This window comes from Tarenaya hassleriana, unplaced genomic scaffold, assembly GCF_000463585.1.
Source record: "Tarenaya hassleriana unplaced genomic scaffold, ASM46358v1 Cleome37, whole genome shotgun sequence".
Lineage (NCBI taxonomy): Eukaryota > Viridiplantae > Streptophyta > Magnoliopsida > Brassicales > Cleomaceae > Tarenaya > Tarenaya hassleriana.
In genome coordinates this window covers 215,714-234,902 of record NW_010966725.1, presented here as the reverse complement: position 1 = coordinate 234,902, position 19,189 = coordinate 215,714, and the positions used below count along the sequence as shown (strand labels likewise).

The following is a 19,189-nucleotide window of genomic DNA, read 5'->3' as shown; positions in this document are numbered from 1 at the left end:
ACTCTTTATCTTTAGTGTACCATTCGTGATTAGTTTGTCTATCATCATCAATTTTTTCTAAATAGGATTAGCATATACTATAACTATTTCTTTCACAAATTTTCAAATATTAAAACCTTCATTTTTTTTATCTTTATAAACAAAAAAATAATAAAATTGATAACAATATTTCATAAATTTAATTAATTTCTCAATTAAACAATGTTAAATATAATATTATGAATTATAATCAATTGTTTATATATCAAATATTTTAGTCTTTGTTCTTTCTAATTCAGACTTCTGTGACTGCTTCATCTTCTTATGTTGATGTTGGTCTGGTTCGTCTTCTTTCTAATTCAGGGTTGATTTGCCCGCCATCAGCAGCTTATTCTCGAGCTGTTTCCACAGACCTGTCATCAGCAGCTTATTCTCGAACTGTTTTCAAATATTCTGATTGCGCCTCTGATGATGCAACTGACACTGATGTTGATGTTGACATAGCTATTGAATCAATCTAGCAAATGTCAAATATGAATGGGTAACAACACAACAATCATCATTACTGATCACGCGTTGGCCTAGAAGCTAAAGTTGCAACATAGAGAGATCTGATATTTCACTATTATCTCTTAACATATCCGAAAAGAAAGTCTGAAACTAAACTATCCAGCACAGACCTTCAAGGCCTTTAGATCTCACCGATTAAACGGTATGCGAACATAAACAGCTTAAGATACTACAGTAAGTCGAACATGAATGGAGAACAACACATCAATCATCATTACTGATCAGGACCTGGCCTAGAAGCTAAAGTTACAACACAGAGAGATTGTATATTTCACTATTATCTCTCAACATATCCAAAAAGAAAGTCTGAAACTAAACTATCCAGCACAGACCTTCAAGGCATTTAGATCTCACCGATTAAACAATATGCGAACATAAACAACTTAAGCTACTACAGTAATGTCAAACATGAATGGGGAACAACACATCAATCATCATTACTGATCAGGACCTGGTCTAGAAGCTAAAGTTGCAACACAGAGAGATTTGATATTTCACTATTATCTCTCAACATATCCGAAAAGAAAGTCTGAAACTAAACTATCACTACAAGAAACATCCGAATTTACGAGGGAAAAATCCGTCGCAAATATAAATTAAATCCGTCGCAATTACAAATTTGCGACAGAAAGCGACGGAATAATTTTCATCCGTATATCGTTGTCGCAAAAGTTTGACGGTCGTTAATCTGTCGCAAAGTAGTAGGTCATCACTTGCTTCTCTCATCCAATAGGAGGGGCTAGAACCCCAACAATGCACAACGTTGAGACAAAAATGGTTGTCATGCATAGCATTTGACTCAAGTTTTACATCTGATTGAAGTGAAGCTCTTTATCTTTAGTGTACCATTCGGGATTAGTTTGTCTATCATCATCAATTTTTTCTAAATAGGATTAGCAGATACTATAACTATTTCTTTCACAAATTTTCAAATATTAAAACCTTCATTTTTTTATCTTTATAAAAAAAATAATAAAATTGATTATAATTAAAATTGATAACAATATTTCATAAATTTAATTAATTTCTCAATTAAACAATGTTAAATATAATATTATGAATTATAATCAATTGTTTATATATCAAATATTTTAGTCTTTGTTCTTTCAAATTCAAACTTCTGTGACTGCTTCATCTTCTTCTGTTGATGTTGGTCTGGTCCGTCTGCTTCGTTTTGGTCTTCTTCTGTTTCTTCTTACGGAAGTTCGATTCGATCGTTCTTCTTCTTCTGGTTCGTTCTTCCGTTTCTTCAACGGGTCAACTTATGTCGAAGCCAATATAGGCTAGTTAATCTTCTGTTTGTGTTGACTGCATTGTGATTCATAATCTTCTGTTTGTGTTGACCTTCGTCTTCTTTACATATATATATATTGCCAGTTTATTGGAACATGATTTGCCTGGATAAAGGAGAAATATATAACCATTCAATGCCTATACGTACGTACGATCACCTCTCTACAACCCAACAAATTTCTGATTCTGATAAAATCTTCATCCCTTCATCTTCTTGATCCATTGAACTTTCTTTATGCTCATTCTCGACACCCTTCTCATCAACCTACTTCTACCCGAGTTTAGGAAATGTAAGCAGTAAAAGAAGAGCCTTCATGCGAAGTTTCCATCCAAAGTCGAAAATGGCACTGAAAAGAGCACAGAAATTGGCAGCATTCTTCCTCAATCCCTACATCTTTTGCAGGCTCGCCACATTGTTCAATCAATTCCGTCACCGCATCTTGATCATCCTTCTGCGACCGTAAGCACACGAATTACCAAAACATACCAAAAACTAGAATCAGAATCGTAAAAAGCTTACACCTTTTTATCAGGGTGCCGAACATGTTAATGTTGACGAACAAAGAGAACAAAAAGACATGGAACATGGAGTTGAACAAATGAAGCAAGAAGACTTGGAGCAAGTGGATTATGATGGACACACACGCAAGTCTTGGAACAGAGCAAACACAACATCATCAACACATGTACAAAAGGAAAGAAACTATTTCTGATCATCAACAACTCAAGACAAAGAAAGGAGCACGTCTGATTTGTTAATCTTCCTTTTATTGAGTAAACAATATTACATTACCATATTTTAACATATGTATAGTCGTTTCCCTGTACAGAAAACCTAGGATATATGTTTGTAACGTGAATACAGAAACATAATAAGAGAGAATTCTTTTCTTCTATCCCTCACGCCTCTAACTTCTCTCGGTGGTCTTGGTCACATAAGGCCAAGCCTCTCTTTTGTTTTCATTACCGAAACTCAAGTTTCTTTACGGTATCAGAGCACCAAGGTCCTTGACCTCTCTATTATCTTGTTCTTTCACCGAATCTGTCAGTTTCTGCAATCAATCCTGCTACCCTCTATTGACAGCCATGGAAACCACCGCAAAACTCATCCCCATCACCTTAAATGGTGACAATTATTTTTATTGGACCAAGGCTGCAATGACGGCACTCAATAGTAAGGGTTTGTGGGAACATATCGCTGCTGAAAAAAGGTCTCCTCCCCCACAAGAAGTGGCACTTGAAGGAGAGACCCTTGCATAGGAGACAACGTCTCCAACGAAACCGACAAGCAATGTCGGACTTTACCAAATGGAAGCAGGAAGACAGCCAAGCCTTAGTGATCTTGCAAAGCTCACTGGATCCGCATCTTCTCCAATCATTCATCTCACATGATACCGCCAAGTCTCTTTGGGCGGCGCTTCAAAACGTCTATGGTAACCTCTCGAACGTTAGTCGAATTTTTGAATTAAAGCGAAAATTGTTTCACCTTCAACAGAATGATCAACCATTTAACAAGATTCAAGGGGAGTTTTGTGCACTTTGGGCTGAGCTCTAAGAGGTTCGGCCACCCTCGACGGATCCTCAAATGATTATGCAAAGGGCTGAAGAGGATAAAGTCTTCTCTATCCTTTCGACCCTCAATCCTTCATTCAACGACATGATCTATCATGTACTTCGTCAAGCCAAACTTCCCACAATTGAGGAGCTGTGTATGACGATAAAGAGGGAAGAAGTCGGCCGCAACTTGTTCATGAGATCCCATGACATCCCCATTACGCTCACAAACCATTCGGTTCGGTAGCTCCTACACATGAACGCAAGATGTACTTCTGTGACCATTGCCAACGAAAAGGTCATAGCAAGGATCGATGTTGGATCCTTTCATCCTCATATGAAGCCTCCTCAGTTCAAGGATACTCGGAACAAGGGATCGGCCATGACAGCAAGTACTGACTCTGACAGTACGATTAGCCTCACCTCCGACGAATTGAAAGACTTGAAACAACTTCTTCAATCCATCAACAAAGATACCGGTAATTTTTCTCTACAATCTTCCATTGTTCTTGATTCGGGTGCAACCATCCATATGTTTTGTGATAATAATCTGTTTAAGAGTATCACTCCAAGCCGTGGGGTTGTAACCGTTGCCAATGGTAAGAGAGTTCCAATCAAGGGGTTTGGTAAGATTACAATTTTCAACCGAGAAATCTCGGCTCTTTATGTACCTGAGTTCCATGAAAATCTTCTTTCTATTTCGAAACTCATTGAACAATTATCGTGTCGTGTTATCTTTGAAGGTAATGCTGCTCTTTTCCAGAATATTGACTCGGAACGTGTCTTTGGAAAAGGAACACTGACGGGGAATCTTTATTATCTTGAAGACAAACAATTTAGTTTTCTTTCGATTTCTCCTGGGTGTGGCATGCTCGATTAGGTCATCACATGCTAAGGTTTTTCGTTTACTTGTTCCCGACGTAAAGATATTTTACACCTTTTGTGAGGCTTGTACGTTAGGGAAACATTGTCGTTCGGTATTTCCGGATTCTACTACTATTTATGAAAATGCGTTTGATTTTGTTCATTAAGATGTTTGGACTGCTCCATGTTTTTCCCGTGATCATTTTAAGTATTTTGTGACATTCATATATGAGAAAAGCAAATATACATGGATTACTCCCTTAAAACAAAAACAAGATGTCTTTCATGCTACAAAGAATTTTCTTGCTTATGTCTCTAACCAATTCAAAGTTAAAGTTAAGTGTTTGAGAACAAATAATGCTGGCGAGTACATGGGCTTTCAATTCCGTGATTATCTCCTTCATGAAGGCATTATTCATCAGCGATCTTGTCCAAATATCCCGCAACACAGGCTGCGGAACGGAAAAATCGGCATTTGATGGAGGTGGCCCGTACTCTTCTTTTCCATTGGAATGTTCCGAAAAGGTTTTGGTGTGATGCCATAAAGACCGCATGTTATCTTATTAATCGGCTTCCTACACAAATTCTCAAGGATAAATCTCCGTTTGAGTTACTCTTTCAACGCCGTGAATCTCTAGAACATTTACGTATATTTGGTTGCGTTTGTTTCGCTCATATTGATGCAGACCAACGGACGAAACTTGATCCGTAGAGTACACATTGTTTGTTCCTTGGTTATCCGGCAAATCAAAAAGGATACCTTTGCTTTCGTCCTCTGACCAATCGTGTCTACAATCAGGCGAAGGATATCGAGGTATGGAAAAATACGATGTCCGACGAACTCTCCGCCCTCGAGAGAAATGGCACTTGGGAGATTGCTGATTTACCACCCGCAAAACACCCGGTTGGATGCAAGTGGGTCTATAAAATCAAATATCTCAGCAACGGTGCCATTGAACGCTACAAAGCTCGTCTCGTCGCCCATCGTGCTAATAAACAACATCATTCTGGTACGTCCTTGTCCTCTAACATTGATGTTGCAGGGTCTGATCATGATGAGCTCGACAACAACGGACCTACGACAGAGGGGGAATTACACTCCGACAGCCCCGATGATACATCACCCACAACCGAGCTCGACCGCATATCAGTCCCAGATCTGGCCGAAATCAACCCAAATGTGGATACCTTGATTTCTTGTCCAACAAGCAATCCTGTTTGTGTTTCACAAACGACGCCCGATACATCTCCTCATCAAGAGACTATAACGTCTGCACCTCAGGAACATCCAGATGCTATGATACTCCTTCGCCGCAGCACTCGAGCTCGAAAACCCACATGGAAGCTTCAGGAATCTTCATCGAAGCACACCAACAATACCTTACTTACGGAATATATGGTACCATATCCTATTGAAAATTGTTTCTCTCTAAACACATTATCTACTGATGAACGTTGTTACCTACAACATTTAGATCAGGATATCAAACCATCAAGCTACTCAAAAGCTAAGGAACATAAAGTTTGGCGCGATGCAATGGATGAAGAGATTCGAGCTTTACAAAAGAACGACACATGGGAGATCACCGACCTTCCCATCGATAAACAACCCGTCAAAAGCAAATGGGTTTCCAAGATCAAAAGGCGAAGTGACGGCCAAATTGAACGATATAAAGCCCGTTTGGTGGCCAAAGGTTATACTCAGACATATGGGGAGGATTACACCGACACCTTCGCTTCCGTTGTCAATCTTAAACCGGTTAGAGTTATCCTTTCTTTAGCTACTAATCTCGATTGGGAGTTATGGCAGATGGACGTGAAAAATGCTTTTCTTCAAGGTGATCTTGAAGAAGAAATTTACATGCTTCCTCCACCGGGCTTGCGAGATCAACTCGGCAAAGATAAAGTTTGTCGCCTTCATAAAGCTCTCTACGGCCTAAAACAATCCCCGAGAGCATGGTACTATAAACTCCATCAAGCCCTCACCTCATATGATTTCGTCCGAAGTGAAGCCGATCATTCTCTCTTTATTCACCAAACAGAACACGGTAACATCGTTCTTGTTGTCTATGTTGACGATATCATCTTGACGGGTAGTGATTCTCATGGAATTCAAACTACGAAACTTTTTTTGCAACAAACATTTGATATTACCGATCTTGGTCTTTTAAAATATTTTCTTGGAATTGAAATATTACGTCATACTAATGGTTTGTTCATGACGCAGAGAAAATACACATTAGATTTGCTACGGGACGCAGGAAAACTTGGCGCAAAACCGGCAAAGACACCATTAGAATTGTCTTACAAAGATCACAATGAGGGGGAACCATTTCATGATGCCGAACAATATCGACGAACAGTAGGTAAGCTTATCTATTTAACGATTACTCGACCTGACATTTGTTATGCGGTGAACCAGGTGAGTCAGTGGATGCATGCTCCTCGGACTTGGCATTGGCAAATGGTGGAACGGATCCTCAAATATCTTAAAGGAACACCGGCGCACGGCCTATGGATGACTCGAAACAAGGACACCAGTATCTCCGCATATTGTGACGCTGATTGGGCCGGCGATCGTCATGACCGAAAATCCACAACCGGTTATTGCACGTTTGTTGGTGGCAATATTGTCACTTGGAAAAGCAAAAAACAACCCGTGGTATCTCGATCAAGTGCTGAAGCCGAGTATCGCGCCATGGCCAACACAACGTGCGAACTCCTTTGGCTGCGACATCTACTCATCGATCTTGGTATCACCACTCACGGCGTCATGCCTCTTCATTGCGACAATCAGGCCGCCATTCATATCTCGTCTAACTCCGTCTTCCACGAGCGCACAAAACACATTGAAGTGGATTGCCACTTATCCGAGAAAAGATTGCAACAGGTCTGATTCAAACAATGTTCACGCCGAGCTCGGAGCAACTTGCCGATATATTCACTAAAGCTCCTTCTTCATGGTCGCTACATCAGTTTCTCTCCAAGATCGAACTTGTCCCGATACAATGTCCGATCTTGAGGGGGAATGATAACACACATATGTCACATGACGCGGAGCTCGACAACAACGGCACACCGGAAATTCTGGACACAAACGTAAGAAAGGAAACAAGATGAAAACCCTAGATGTGTTAAATTACAATATTGTCCTCGATCGTAGGTACTATTTTTTGGTAAGACAAATCAAAGAATCAATATGATTATCGTTATCGTAGGTACTTGGGCAGATACGTTGGTAAAGTTTCGGCCTTTTGTCCGGGAGTTCCTCCGGGAAGCCAATGAGCTGTTCACGATGTATGTCTACGGGAAAGGCGACCACGATAAGGTTGAGAAAGTGATAAGGTTAGTCGATCCTATGAAGATATATTTCGGAAATCGGGTGATCTCGAACAATTTTCGGGGCAAGGACCTTCGATACGTCTTGGCCGAAAGACGCGGTGTGGTTGTCATCGATGACGATCTTGAGCGGACGTGGGGGTGGGCCGAGCAACAGAAGAACGTCATGCGGATCTCGCGGTACGATTACTTCGAGCGAGAGGAGAAGGGAACGATGCTCAGCAGTGTTGCCAAATTCATCAAGGCGAAGCTGTTGTCGGGACAAGACAAGAAGAACGCGGGCAGGACGGAATCGGAACACTATGTGGGCAGGATGGACCACGAGGAGTGGGAAAAGCATCCGCCTCTGGCATCTGCTTTGGCATCTCTCAAACGGATTCACAGCGGCTTCTTCAATGGACGAAGTCGTGACGTTAGGCTCTTGTTACCGTCTCATATTTGATCTCTTTTTAATTCTACGTCTTTTTTTTTTTTATAACCATCTATGAGACTGAAACCTTTTTTTAAATGTTCTATAGTTATTTTTTAATCATCATGTTCTTCTAAAAATATCAATTAATTTCGATTGAATTACAGTGTGTTGAGACCGGATTTAGGAAAAAAAAACATTTTTTTTGAATTCTTGTGGTTATCATGTGAATTTCCAAATCTTTAGAAATCTAATTGTAAATCGAATCAAATATCTAAAATCGGTTGTTTTTTTTTCCTGGAGAGCAACTTATGACCGTAGGGGCATGAACAGTAAACACATATTCATTGGCGAATTCTCTCCTTCGGGGGTATTTTCGTCCTAAATGGATATTTAAATCAAATCAAGTCATGAACATTTATAATAATGTTTTTTTTTTTTTTTGCTTTCCATAAGTTTCTCCTAAACGAACGAAGGGGCCAAAACCTCGAATCATCATGAACATGGAGACGAAGAAGAAGATGGCTGTGCTTTACCACTGTCCTTGCCGTGACGGATCTTTCGCCGCCATGGCTGCTCTCCTCTACTCCAAAGCCAGTTCGATCCCTTGTCTTTTCTTCCCCAACACTGTCGACTCTCCCATCCATCTTCCTGGATTTCACCGGACCGCCCGGATTCGTTCGTCAGATCTCTCGGAAAGTCGACAGCGTCGTGATCTTCGACCACCATAAAACGGCCGCCGAGACGCTGGGAGACGTTTCGTCGGTGGGCAAGAACGTGACCCAAGTTCTGGATATGGACAGGAGTGGAGCCACCATTGCGTATGATGACTTCACGCACAAGTTGTCTACAGAGTTCAGGAGCTCGAAAGTGACAGCAAACTGAAAGTAAGCATGAGGGGTGTCTTCGACGAAGACACGACAAAGATTTCCCACAAGTTCGGAGGCGGCGGACATAGAATGCGAGCTCCCTTCACGTTGAGTTCCAACGAATTCGAGCGATGGAAGGTTATAGGAAGAAACCATGTTTGCGTGCGGTTCAAGGAAGGTGAACCATGAATCTTATATATATATGTTTTTCATGTTGTGTCAGAATTTTATATTGCGAATTTATAAGAGATTCATGTTATGTTTGCGTGCGGGTCAAGGAAGACGAACCATGAACACAAACCGGTTTGGTTTGGTAGAGATGACGGTTTGATCCAAACCGGGATTCGGGTAGAGCCGTAGAGGGATAGGGTCCATGGGAAAATGGAAACATGATATGGAAGATGGGCCCAAGAGATTTATTCGATGAATTTGGTCGGTGGCTTTTAGGCCGATTTAGGAATAAAAATATAAATAAAATAAATTGAGGTTATTAAATTAAATTCAGCAAATATAATTATTTTAAATTTATGGAATGGAACATTAAATGCACGTCCCATCCATCACTCTACCAAATGGCAAATATAAGTCGGTGCTTTATTGCGTCCTTGTAGGAATCAATTTCAATTATCGAAATTTGGTCAATTTTCTCAAACTTTAATGTCCGCTGTATCAATCAGATTGAATTTTTTGTTTACTATTATGATTTTATTACTGCAGACTATAAATTAAATTGTTGTTAGAAAAATGTGGAAGTAATTGATTCCTTTGATGGTTTTAATATTTATATATTTTTAAAATTGATTTATTTCCTTCTAAAATGTCCAGTTATAAAAACTATATTGTTATTATCATTACATAAAATAAAATGGAAATGAAACATAGTCACTAATTTAAGATGATATATTTTATTTTACAATTTCGAAATCTTCAATTAGACCGACAGATTATGACATTTTTCTATTCAAATACACTGTTTTTTTTTTACTCTTTCATCAACATTTATTTTTTGGTTTCCTTTTCTCTTTCCAAATAATTCATCATGTCTATAAAAATGATAATGATAAAATGATAAGAATTTGAAACTCTCCTAATTTGTTTATGAAAACAGCTAGTAATATATAATTAAAAAGGTTAGTTAGTTTTTTTTTCACATAAGATAAGCTTGATATATCAATAATTGTAACCATATTTTTATAAATATTAATTTTAGAACTCAACGAATATGATTTTTATAGAAGTATAATTAGTTTTCCTATCAAAGAAGTATTTTGGGAATGTTCTTTTAGGGTATTGGTAACCATCGATCGCATTGATGTGGTAAATGTTCTTCTCTAATTAATACAAATACGTTATACAAAAAAAAGTTTTTTTAGAAGAAAAAAAACATCATATGTTGTTGTAACAAATTTGGTTGACTCAAACCGATAAAAAAAATGAGTAAAACTACTTCCTAACTCGGGTTCGAATCCTCGTTTAGGGATAAACATTCACGTAGGTTTTCCAGATTACGAGAGATATAATTGGACTAAAGATCCGGTAATTTTCCAAATTATAAAATGATAGAGTATCACTAAAACAATTTGATATCAAACGTTGGTTCAACACAAAAAAAGGGTGTGATAGCCAAATTAAAAAAAAAAACATAACATGTAAACATGTCGTTCCATAATATCAAATTGAAAAAATATACCAAATTAACAAATGAAGATAAAAAAAATAGAAGAGATCAATAAAAAAACAAGGAGACATAATGCTGGACAGTAGACACCACCATTATATATATATATATATATAATGAATAAAAAATAGAGAGAAAAAGAACTTGATATATTATTATGAATTATTTACATATATATCATAGAAGAGAGTGATAATGGTGGAGAACAGCTAAGGAATCCTTTTGACTCTCTGTTCTAATATTGACAAAAACCAAAGACAGACCCAAACACAGTTCCTGCTACCTCCTGTTCCTTTTATCCAACGGTCCACAATTTTTCATTTCCCTCGCAAAAATGTCTACCGTCTTACAGATTTACCAAACTGCCCTCCCTGGTATTTTCCTCCGGTCACCGGGGTCGAAGCTTGTCGACCAATTTCTACGAGTTAGAGAGATAAACCTCACATTGTATCAAAGTCTTGCAGATCCTGAAGCCGGGAACCACTGTGAAAGCGACACGTGGCTCAGAATCCAGCGAGTAAAATGCCTCCTCGGCCACGCTCTTCATGTATACTTCAGAGAATCTGCAACCTTTCGGGACTTGAAAGATCGAGGCTTCGGGCTCGAAGGAGAAAGCCAGGCAATGCAAGAGCCAGACCCTTTTCGCCATTTCCAGAAACGCGGTGGCGAAACCCGTCTCGGGGAATTCCCCCGCGTTAATTTGGTTCCTGAGGTGGGTATGGCCGAAGAACGCTTCCTCCATCTTCGGGTGGACGAGCTGCAAGTACTTTGAACGGCAAAACTTCATGAATCTTGATTTGGGTCGTGCCATTAAGTATTCCTTCGTTTTCATGGACTTAAGCTCGGTGAATCTCTCGAAGAACGCTTGCCTATCTTCTTTGATCTTCTTCTTGCGGGAAGATTCGCTTGAACCAGAGAAGTATGGTAGGTTGAATGCCTCGAACATTACCTTGCAGACAAAGTGCTCAAAAGCGAAACACTTGTGGTGAGTCTTGTAATAGAACATGCCGGGCTGTATGGAGTTTGCTGCCATGTCTATGTCCCATACTGCGAGTTTCATCTCCTCAACCATCAACCTGACAAAACCCCTGATGGATTTCACCGTGTGGTGAAGATAAGTGGCGAAATGGGTAGGGTTTATCCCCGAAAAGTGAAGATTGTCCAGAGGGTTGCAAAGTTGACCGCTTTGGTTCAGCCTTTTCTCCAGCAACCTGTTCAGTTTGATGGGTTCCTCCAGCTTCTCTTTCAGAAATATAATCTCCGAGTCTTTGAGCTTGAGCTGAGATTCTAGCTTCTTCCCCATGATCTCGTAGGTTTTCAAGAGACTATGCAGTTCTTGGATTTCTGCAAGAACCAGAGTTCTCTCAGGACAAGGGTCATGCTGTTTCTTCAAGAAGCATTGTTTCAGCTCGGACAATGTCTTCAGCTCTGATACTATCAAGTTGTCCGCTTTCTGAATCCCATCAGAATCATATGGAGACTGAGCATGCTGCAGCTGAGCATAAGCTGATTTAATGGAAGAAACCGTGGCAAACAGCTTCGCAAGAAGTGCTTCCATGGCCAGTCTTTTCTCGTATTCTTCCTCGAGCTTGTTGAACGACTGAGACAGATTAGCATTCTTGGCAAAGTCTTGATCGAACTTGACCTTTTCCTGGTTCTTCTTCGCTTTCTCAACACCGTCTTCAGGAGCAACGCCTGATAACTTATGGATGTTAAGAACTTTGGCAAATGTACGTCTAAGTTTTCCCTTTGCCGGAGTAATAGCCACTGGTTTCACAGACTCCATCTGCAGATAGGTTCGCTAATACTTCAGCAAGACAGAAGACAGTATCAACAGGTAGACAATAACCCCAGAAAGAATCCTCAAAATAAAACAGCAACAAATGGTAAAGAGACGATAAAGGATCAAAGAGGAGAATGATTTGAGATAGGCAATGATGTGCAAGTCGAACATAAAGGGAGAAAAAAAAAGCAAGAAGCTTTAATACTTGGATCAAGGACCGTTAATGGAGGGCCAAGCTTCTTTTCGTAATATTCTCTACAATAGAAGACTAGGACTTGCTTTCTTGAGAAACTAAAAGAATGGAGGAAAAGGAAATGGAAAAAAAAAAGATGTAAGGACAAAGAGGATACTCAAGAAGAAGCTCAGGGAAAAGCTGAAAGTAAAGATTATTACAGTAACAGCAAACACCATACACTTTTGGTCATAAAGAGAGACATATACATGTATATGAATGTATAAACATGCTCATATATACACCTAGATATCCATTGACATTGATTAAATACTAGAGGGTTATGAGTGCATCATGGTTCATGCAAAAGAAGTGTGATTTTTTTTTTCTAATGAAAAGGAGGAATCAACTATTTAAGATATGCCCACAAGAGAATAAACAAGTAGAGGATACGCCATTTCTTTCCATGAACCGATCTACTTTTTCTTTGTAATTCTTTTTTTCAATTATTTTTTTCATAAATCTTGATGCTTTTCTTGTGGGGCTATAGGGTCAAAATGTGCTGCTGCAGAATCAAACAAGTCGGGGAACAGAGCAAATAAAGAATTGCAGCCACTGGATCTCTGCAAACACATGACACATGCTAATAATTCAACATCCATACTTGTTTTTATCCTCTCTCTCTCTCAAAAGAAACAGGTCCAAGCAGGGGCAAGGAAGTAGAGGAGATCTAATGGTAAATTAACAAAAAACCATGCGGAAAACGCCAATGTGGGATTACTATATATAACATACACACTCACACATGTATATACTATGTTATAGTGTCATATATATACACACACACACACATACACATGAACCATTTCTCTATGTGGTCCAGAGTACTCAAAACTGTTCTCAAGATTATACAAACCAAAGAAGCATTATTATACATGCCGGTGAAACATTGGTTAAATAAATCCAAGAACTGCAAGTGCAATGACACATGTATGCATGACGGTTGTCTTGAAAGCAAATTAATTTTTCAACTACTTTATACAGCAACAGGACCTCCATGGCTAACGTATGTAAAGAAATACACAGTAGACACAGGCCCTACTCGGAATATTAGTGTTTTATACTGAAGTGTGATTGCACTCTAATGGCAATATCTCCCAAGTTCCAGCCAGTAACTTAACAAAACCTTGTTTCACAAATGGATCTCTCCATAGCAAATTTTCTTTCTTTTCTCCAGTTATAGAAAATGAACAAAGAGGGGTTTTAAGCAGGGAAAGCAGAGTTCTATGGTTAAACCCTAGTAAGATTATAGGGATAAAAAGAACATTTTAGACTGATTAGCACACCTACAGTGCAGATGAAGCATAAACCCTAAAAGCCAGATTCAGATTTGCAATTAATAGACTGTTGAGGGTTTCGAAGATTTCTTAAAAAAAGGAGAAGACTTGGTATTAAAGTAAAAGACTGTACCTTGCGAAAGTTCAAAGACCTCTTCTACTTTTCTTTTTTTTCTCTGAAATCCTCACTTCATTGTAGAGTGAATCTGAATAAAACAACCGCGGAAATAACAAAAGGAACCTCTGCTTAAACCCTGCAGATTCAATCAACAAAAAAAATTCAACCCACGCCCAAGGAAGATCAAGAAGATTGTGGAAACCCCGAGCCCAGATGAGAAATAAATCTGAAGAAACAGGGAAACCCTAACAAAAGATTTCCTTATTTTTTCACCAAAAACCAACCTTTGGGTCCCAAAAGAAGAAGAAAATCAGAGACCCTTACCGAGAAACCGACCATACATACATACATAAAGAAATGACAACGATATACATATACACGCGGATGCAAATGCTTATATACAGCATTATTGTTATGAGCTAACAACAATGAGAAGAAAGGCCCACAGCCAACGGCATGAACCTTCCAATCATTCACCCTTACTGATAAAAAAAAAAACTTAAACGCAATAATGTAATCCAATCATTTACCAGAAGAATGATCACAAGTTCGAATCTTTACGAGAAACACTCTGCCGGAAGATCTCTGCCCTTTTTTCTACCAAATGTCTCCTTCGTAACTCACAACAAAAACGAAGGGGAAAAAAGAACACAGTTTGTGAAGATTCAACACAAACCCGGAGCTCGAGAAGGAAGACGTTGAGGAGAGAGAAATCGTAGAGGGCCTTAGAGAGAGAGAGAGAGTTGAAGGAGAAATGGTAGGGAAGAAGAGGGAAGAGGAGAAAATTGTTGAAAATTACTAAATAGGACAACGACAGAGACGCAGAGAGAGCGAGCCTTGGGAAGTTCAAAAGAACGCATTTCCTAAAACACCCTCAGTGGCTAGAGGGTATTTACACCGGCCGTTGTGACCTCACTTTGTAAAAGGTCTCGAGATGCGTGAGGGGTAGTTTCGGTATTTCGTGGAAAAAGAGAAGATTTGAGATCTTATGCAATATGAAACGTATCGGTCTACGGTCAGACAATCGGTACGAGTAAATGTATTTGGTCCTGTAATTACACGGAATCTTTGATTTGTATACGAGCGCTCGTACCGTTCAATGTCGTGTGAGTGGGGCCAGCGTATGACACGTGGCACAACTTGAGCTTGTAGGGCCCACGTACAGCGGACGCTGATTTAAGCCGTGGCTCCAAGCTGTCTCTTGTTCATCAACGCCTGTTTTCTTCCTTAATTATTATTACCCTTTTTTAGTTTAAATTATATTCCTTAGATATAAGATTCGTATTGTATGATTAATATTTTTTTTGGTAGAAATGCTTACGTAACAAACTATAGTAAACATTATGTTACAATTATTAATGCACGTACCAAATAAACCACACGGAGCGAATTGTCTTTTTTGTTAGTGATAGATAGACTTCTATTTTATTTCATAAATAATCTATGTATATAATATATGAAATCGGCGATTGTGATATGAATATAAAAATATGTATATGCGACGAAAGGGACAATCTTTTGGGGTGTGAGGAAATGGGCAATTTATTTATGGAGAAATTGAACCGGGATGAGAGTATCAGAGTTGGAATTTTAAAGACTATGCAGATTAAATAATGATTTTGCTTTAACTGAGTTTCGGTATTCCATATTTATGTTTTCAATGTTTATTATTTTTATTTCGTCGAAAAAACGAGAGATTAGGTAGCTAATTAATGATAGATGTTGATATTTCGATATATATATAATTAAATTCAATCGGATCTGATCTATTAAATCAGCTAATATTAAATTTTTAAATCGAATTAATTAATTAGCCTGGATCTACTTTCGAATAAATATTTAAAAAAAAAACTCATATATATATAAGTTGCATCACATATAGGGACATGATCGTCAATTTAGGAGCATGGATCTACATTTAATTGAGGTGTCGTTTTCGAAATTGCATTGCCGTTTCTATGCTTATGTGTTTCACTTAAGATCGCATTTAATCGAGAAAATGACCACCGAGACTTGGTATCAACGCTGATCAGGAAGTTAATTAACTTTTTTGTTTTATGAAATGTGAATATTAAAAGTTTATTAATTTCATGATAAAAACATTGTATATCAATGGATTGACTAATGAAAATTAGATCATACAATTGACTAATAACGTTTTATAGCTATGATTTGATATCTATATTCGAAAAGTTGAATTCATAGTTTACTACAAATATTCCAACATTTAAATGTTTGATGACCAATAAATAAATCTTACCTAAATGACCCAACAGTTGGTAATTCAGGAGAGTTGACAAAATTATCCTCATGATCTTGGGTTCGATTCTACTGATAGAGAGAAATGTTATTTTCTGAAACAAAATGGTTCATATATAAAGGTTGGTCTCGTACCTAGGGTGGATGTAGAGGGGTTGAAGGCTCGAGAAACCATATGGTTATAAAAAAAATCTTACTGAACAAAATTTGAAATTTGATATTTTCCACAATATTGAAAGAAAGAAATAATCAAACTGTGTTTTGTTAGATGCTAAGATCGAATTTAGATTATAAATTGATACATAAATCTATGAGATAAGATAAGGGAGTGCATGCTGTCACATTTATAATTTCTACGTAGCAATTATTTTCCGGGTTTCAAGGGGAGAAGACACGAGAATTGGAATTTCAAAGGAGAGAGCTATGACCCATAATAAACCCTAAACCTACGCAACGGGAAAAAGGCAAAATAGGAGATACTGTTGCCTTGGAAGTGCATGCAACCATGCATGGTCCACCTTCTCCCTAACGCGACGCATAGCGTTTTCTGAACGCTGGAAACCAACGATAAGGGAATTATTTGAATTTCTGTGCGAATTTACAAGAATGGATAATTCCCAAAACAAAAGAAAATTTTAGTGGATTCCACACCACCTCCAATTAACGACTAATGGATTCATTACACCCATTTATATACAATATATATATATATATATATATTGTATAGAAATAAATAATGGTAACATGAGAATCAAACACATACGTATAAGTTCGATGAGACAGAATCAAAGTTCGGAATGATTCATTCAGCTTTTTTCCATCATTTTGTTTTTGCTGCCGAGACTTGATGTGGGCTTTGCAGAGAATCCGAGGGGGGAAGTTTAATGGACCAGCACCCTGCAATGGGCCGATGATGTTTCACTGTAGATTCAATTACATAAAAAAACACAGAATATACATAGTGTACATGTATACGTACAATACTTAATCTATACGTAAAATTCGTGTACGTATACACTCACAGACACCAAACCAAACCACGCAGACGCAAGCAAGAGAGGAGAGAGAGACAAATCAAAGAGAGAACATGAACTACCAAAACGTAGAGACCTTCGACAAGTTCCACGAGGCATGGAGCAAGCAGCTCCAAGGCCTCCTCCGCCATCTCCGCTCCGCCCAGAAAAACTTCCGCTCCGCCGCCGGAGAATCATCGGAAGCCGTGGCGGAGGAGGAGCTCCACGGTGCGGTGAAGAGGGTGATGGTCCACTGCTCGGACTACTACTCGGCCAGGCGTTCCGTGACGGAGGCCGACGTGGCGAGCATGGTGGCTTCCCCATGGTCGTCTCAGCTCGAGCGGGCGCTCCAGTGGGTCGGTGGGTGGCGTCCGACCGCGGCGTTCCACTTGGTGTACACTGAGTCGGACGTCCACTTCGAGTCGAGGATCGTTGGGGATCGAATCGGAGATCTCAGTGATCTCTCCCCTCTTCAATTAAGGTGACACTATCTTTGAGCTTGTACCATTTAGTAATTTCTCGTTTATTATTTAGTTTTAAATGCTTCAAGAGTTCATGAACACGTATAAAATCATTGAATATAACAGTTCAGTTTTTTTAACACGTCTTTAAACCCTTTCTCTATCCTTTTTTTTTTTATTTTGCGAAATTTCGTTTTCGTATGTGTTGGCATAAAAATTAGGAAAAATACTTGAAAATTCATAAACTTGTAATTTGGTATAACAATTAATTTGGTATAATATTAATTCACGAGCATGTGCATCTATTTATTCCCGAATTTGTACTTTTTGTTTAACAGTTTGGTCTATACCACTAAGACCAAAGTAAAGTTTAGAAATTACTATATTTAAAAATACAATTTTAAAAATTACTATATTAAAAAATATAAATTTATAAATTATTATGTTTAAAAATACAAGTTCGGAAATAAACAGTAATATTACACCAAATTATAAATTTAAGAATTTTCAGATATTTTTTTCTAAAAATTAACGTAGCTAATCTAATCATACTCATTACAAATACAATTCGTGAAAATTCTTGATTTCGGTTATATTATATGATTGTGGGTGTTTGGTCGATTCGTTGTGTTGTCACCAAAAAGGAAATTATATTTATTTTGAAATCATTTGGGGGTATATGATATGAGCGGATAAATATGGCAGGAGGGTGAGCGTGCTGCAATGCAAGACGGTGAAAGAAGAGAACGACATAACGGAGGAAGCGTCGGATTGGCAGGACAACGCATCCTTGCTCGTGCCGGGAACGGTCGACAACCTCGACGACCACATCCTCGGCCTCTCCGACATCGTCCAAATGGCCGACAATCTCCGCCTCGCTACCATCACCGGTGTCGTTGCCATGCTCAACCCGTTCCAGGCCGCCGAGTTCCTCACTGCGGCCGCCAAGCTCCTCACCGGCGTCCATTGCTGGGGCATGATCCGCGACGACCCCGAAATCTTCCCCGCCTTCTAAAATTACATATGTGTTTGTTCGTTCTTTGTTTACGACAAATGCATGCGTAACAGTTGGAACTCTCGAATAACATGAAAAACGTGTTTTGGTTGATCATGTTAGACAACTTCCAACAATTAATTATAATTTTAGAAACCGTAACACGTGTGTTTGAATTATTCTTGATGACCAGGTAATGTTTTCAAGATCCGTATTAAGATTAAAAAAGGGATCAGCGCCATGCAGGAGGAATAAGGTGTATCGTAATTAAGATCCATACGTTAATTAGTATAAGTTATAGTTAGAAAAATCTCTAAATCAAACTACAAATCTATCATAATTGAGATCGATCTATACGCTAATTAGTATAATAGTTATAGTTAGGAGAAATCCCTAAATCAAACTACAAACCTATTAATGAAAAATCTACGTACATGTTTGGACAGGAAGAACCACGTGAGCGTTAAAATGAGGACTTTGTAGTTTTCGAATAAAAC

General features: G+C 38.6%; 2 protein-coding genes across 5 annotated transcripts; one reads left to right on the top strand and one right to left on the bottom strand.

Annotated features, from left to right (window-relative positions):
- Window positions 1-10,770: 10,770 nt before the first annotated feature.
- LOC104822570 lies at window positions 10,771-14,739 on the bottom strand. 4 transcript variants are annotated; one of them, XM_010553825.2, is made up of 3 exons: window positions 14,496-14,739; window positions 13,981-14,101; window positions 10,771-12,362 (listed from the first exon to the last, which is right to left on the bottom strand). In XM_010553825.2, exon 3 carries the CDS (start codon window positions 12,339-12,341, stop codon window positions 10,974-10,976), a length of 1,368 nt encoding a protein of 455 aa, XP_010552127.1. In that variant the 5' UTR covers window positions 12,342-12,362; window positions 13,981-14,101; window positions 14,496-14,739; the 3' UTR covers window positions 10,771-10,973. The 4 variants fall into 4 exon arrangements, with proteins under 4 accessions (XP_010552127.1, XP_010552126.1, XP_010552128.1 ...); XM_010553824.2 differs by having other exon boundaries at window positions 10,771-12,341; XM_010553826.2 differs by lacking the exon at window positions 13,981-14,101 and having other exon boundaries at window positions 10,771-12,341.
- Window positions 14,740-17,217: 2,478 nt separating this feature from the next.
- On the top strand, window positions 17,218-18,809 carry LOC104822569 (transcription factor TGA7). Its single transcript, XM_010553823.2, has 2 exons — window positions 17,218-17,718; window positions 18,404-18,809. The coding sequence occupies exons 1-2, from the start codon at window positions 17,312-17,314 to the stop codon at window positions 18,711-18,713; spliced, it is 717 nt and encodes a 238-aa protein (XP_010552125.1). The 5' UTR covers window positions 17,218-17,311; the 3' UTR covers window positions 18,714-18,809.
- The last annotated feature ends 380 nt before the right edge of the window (window positions 18,810-19,189 follow it).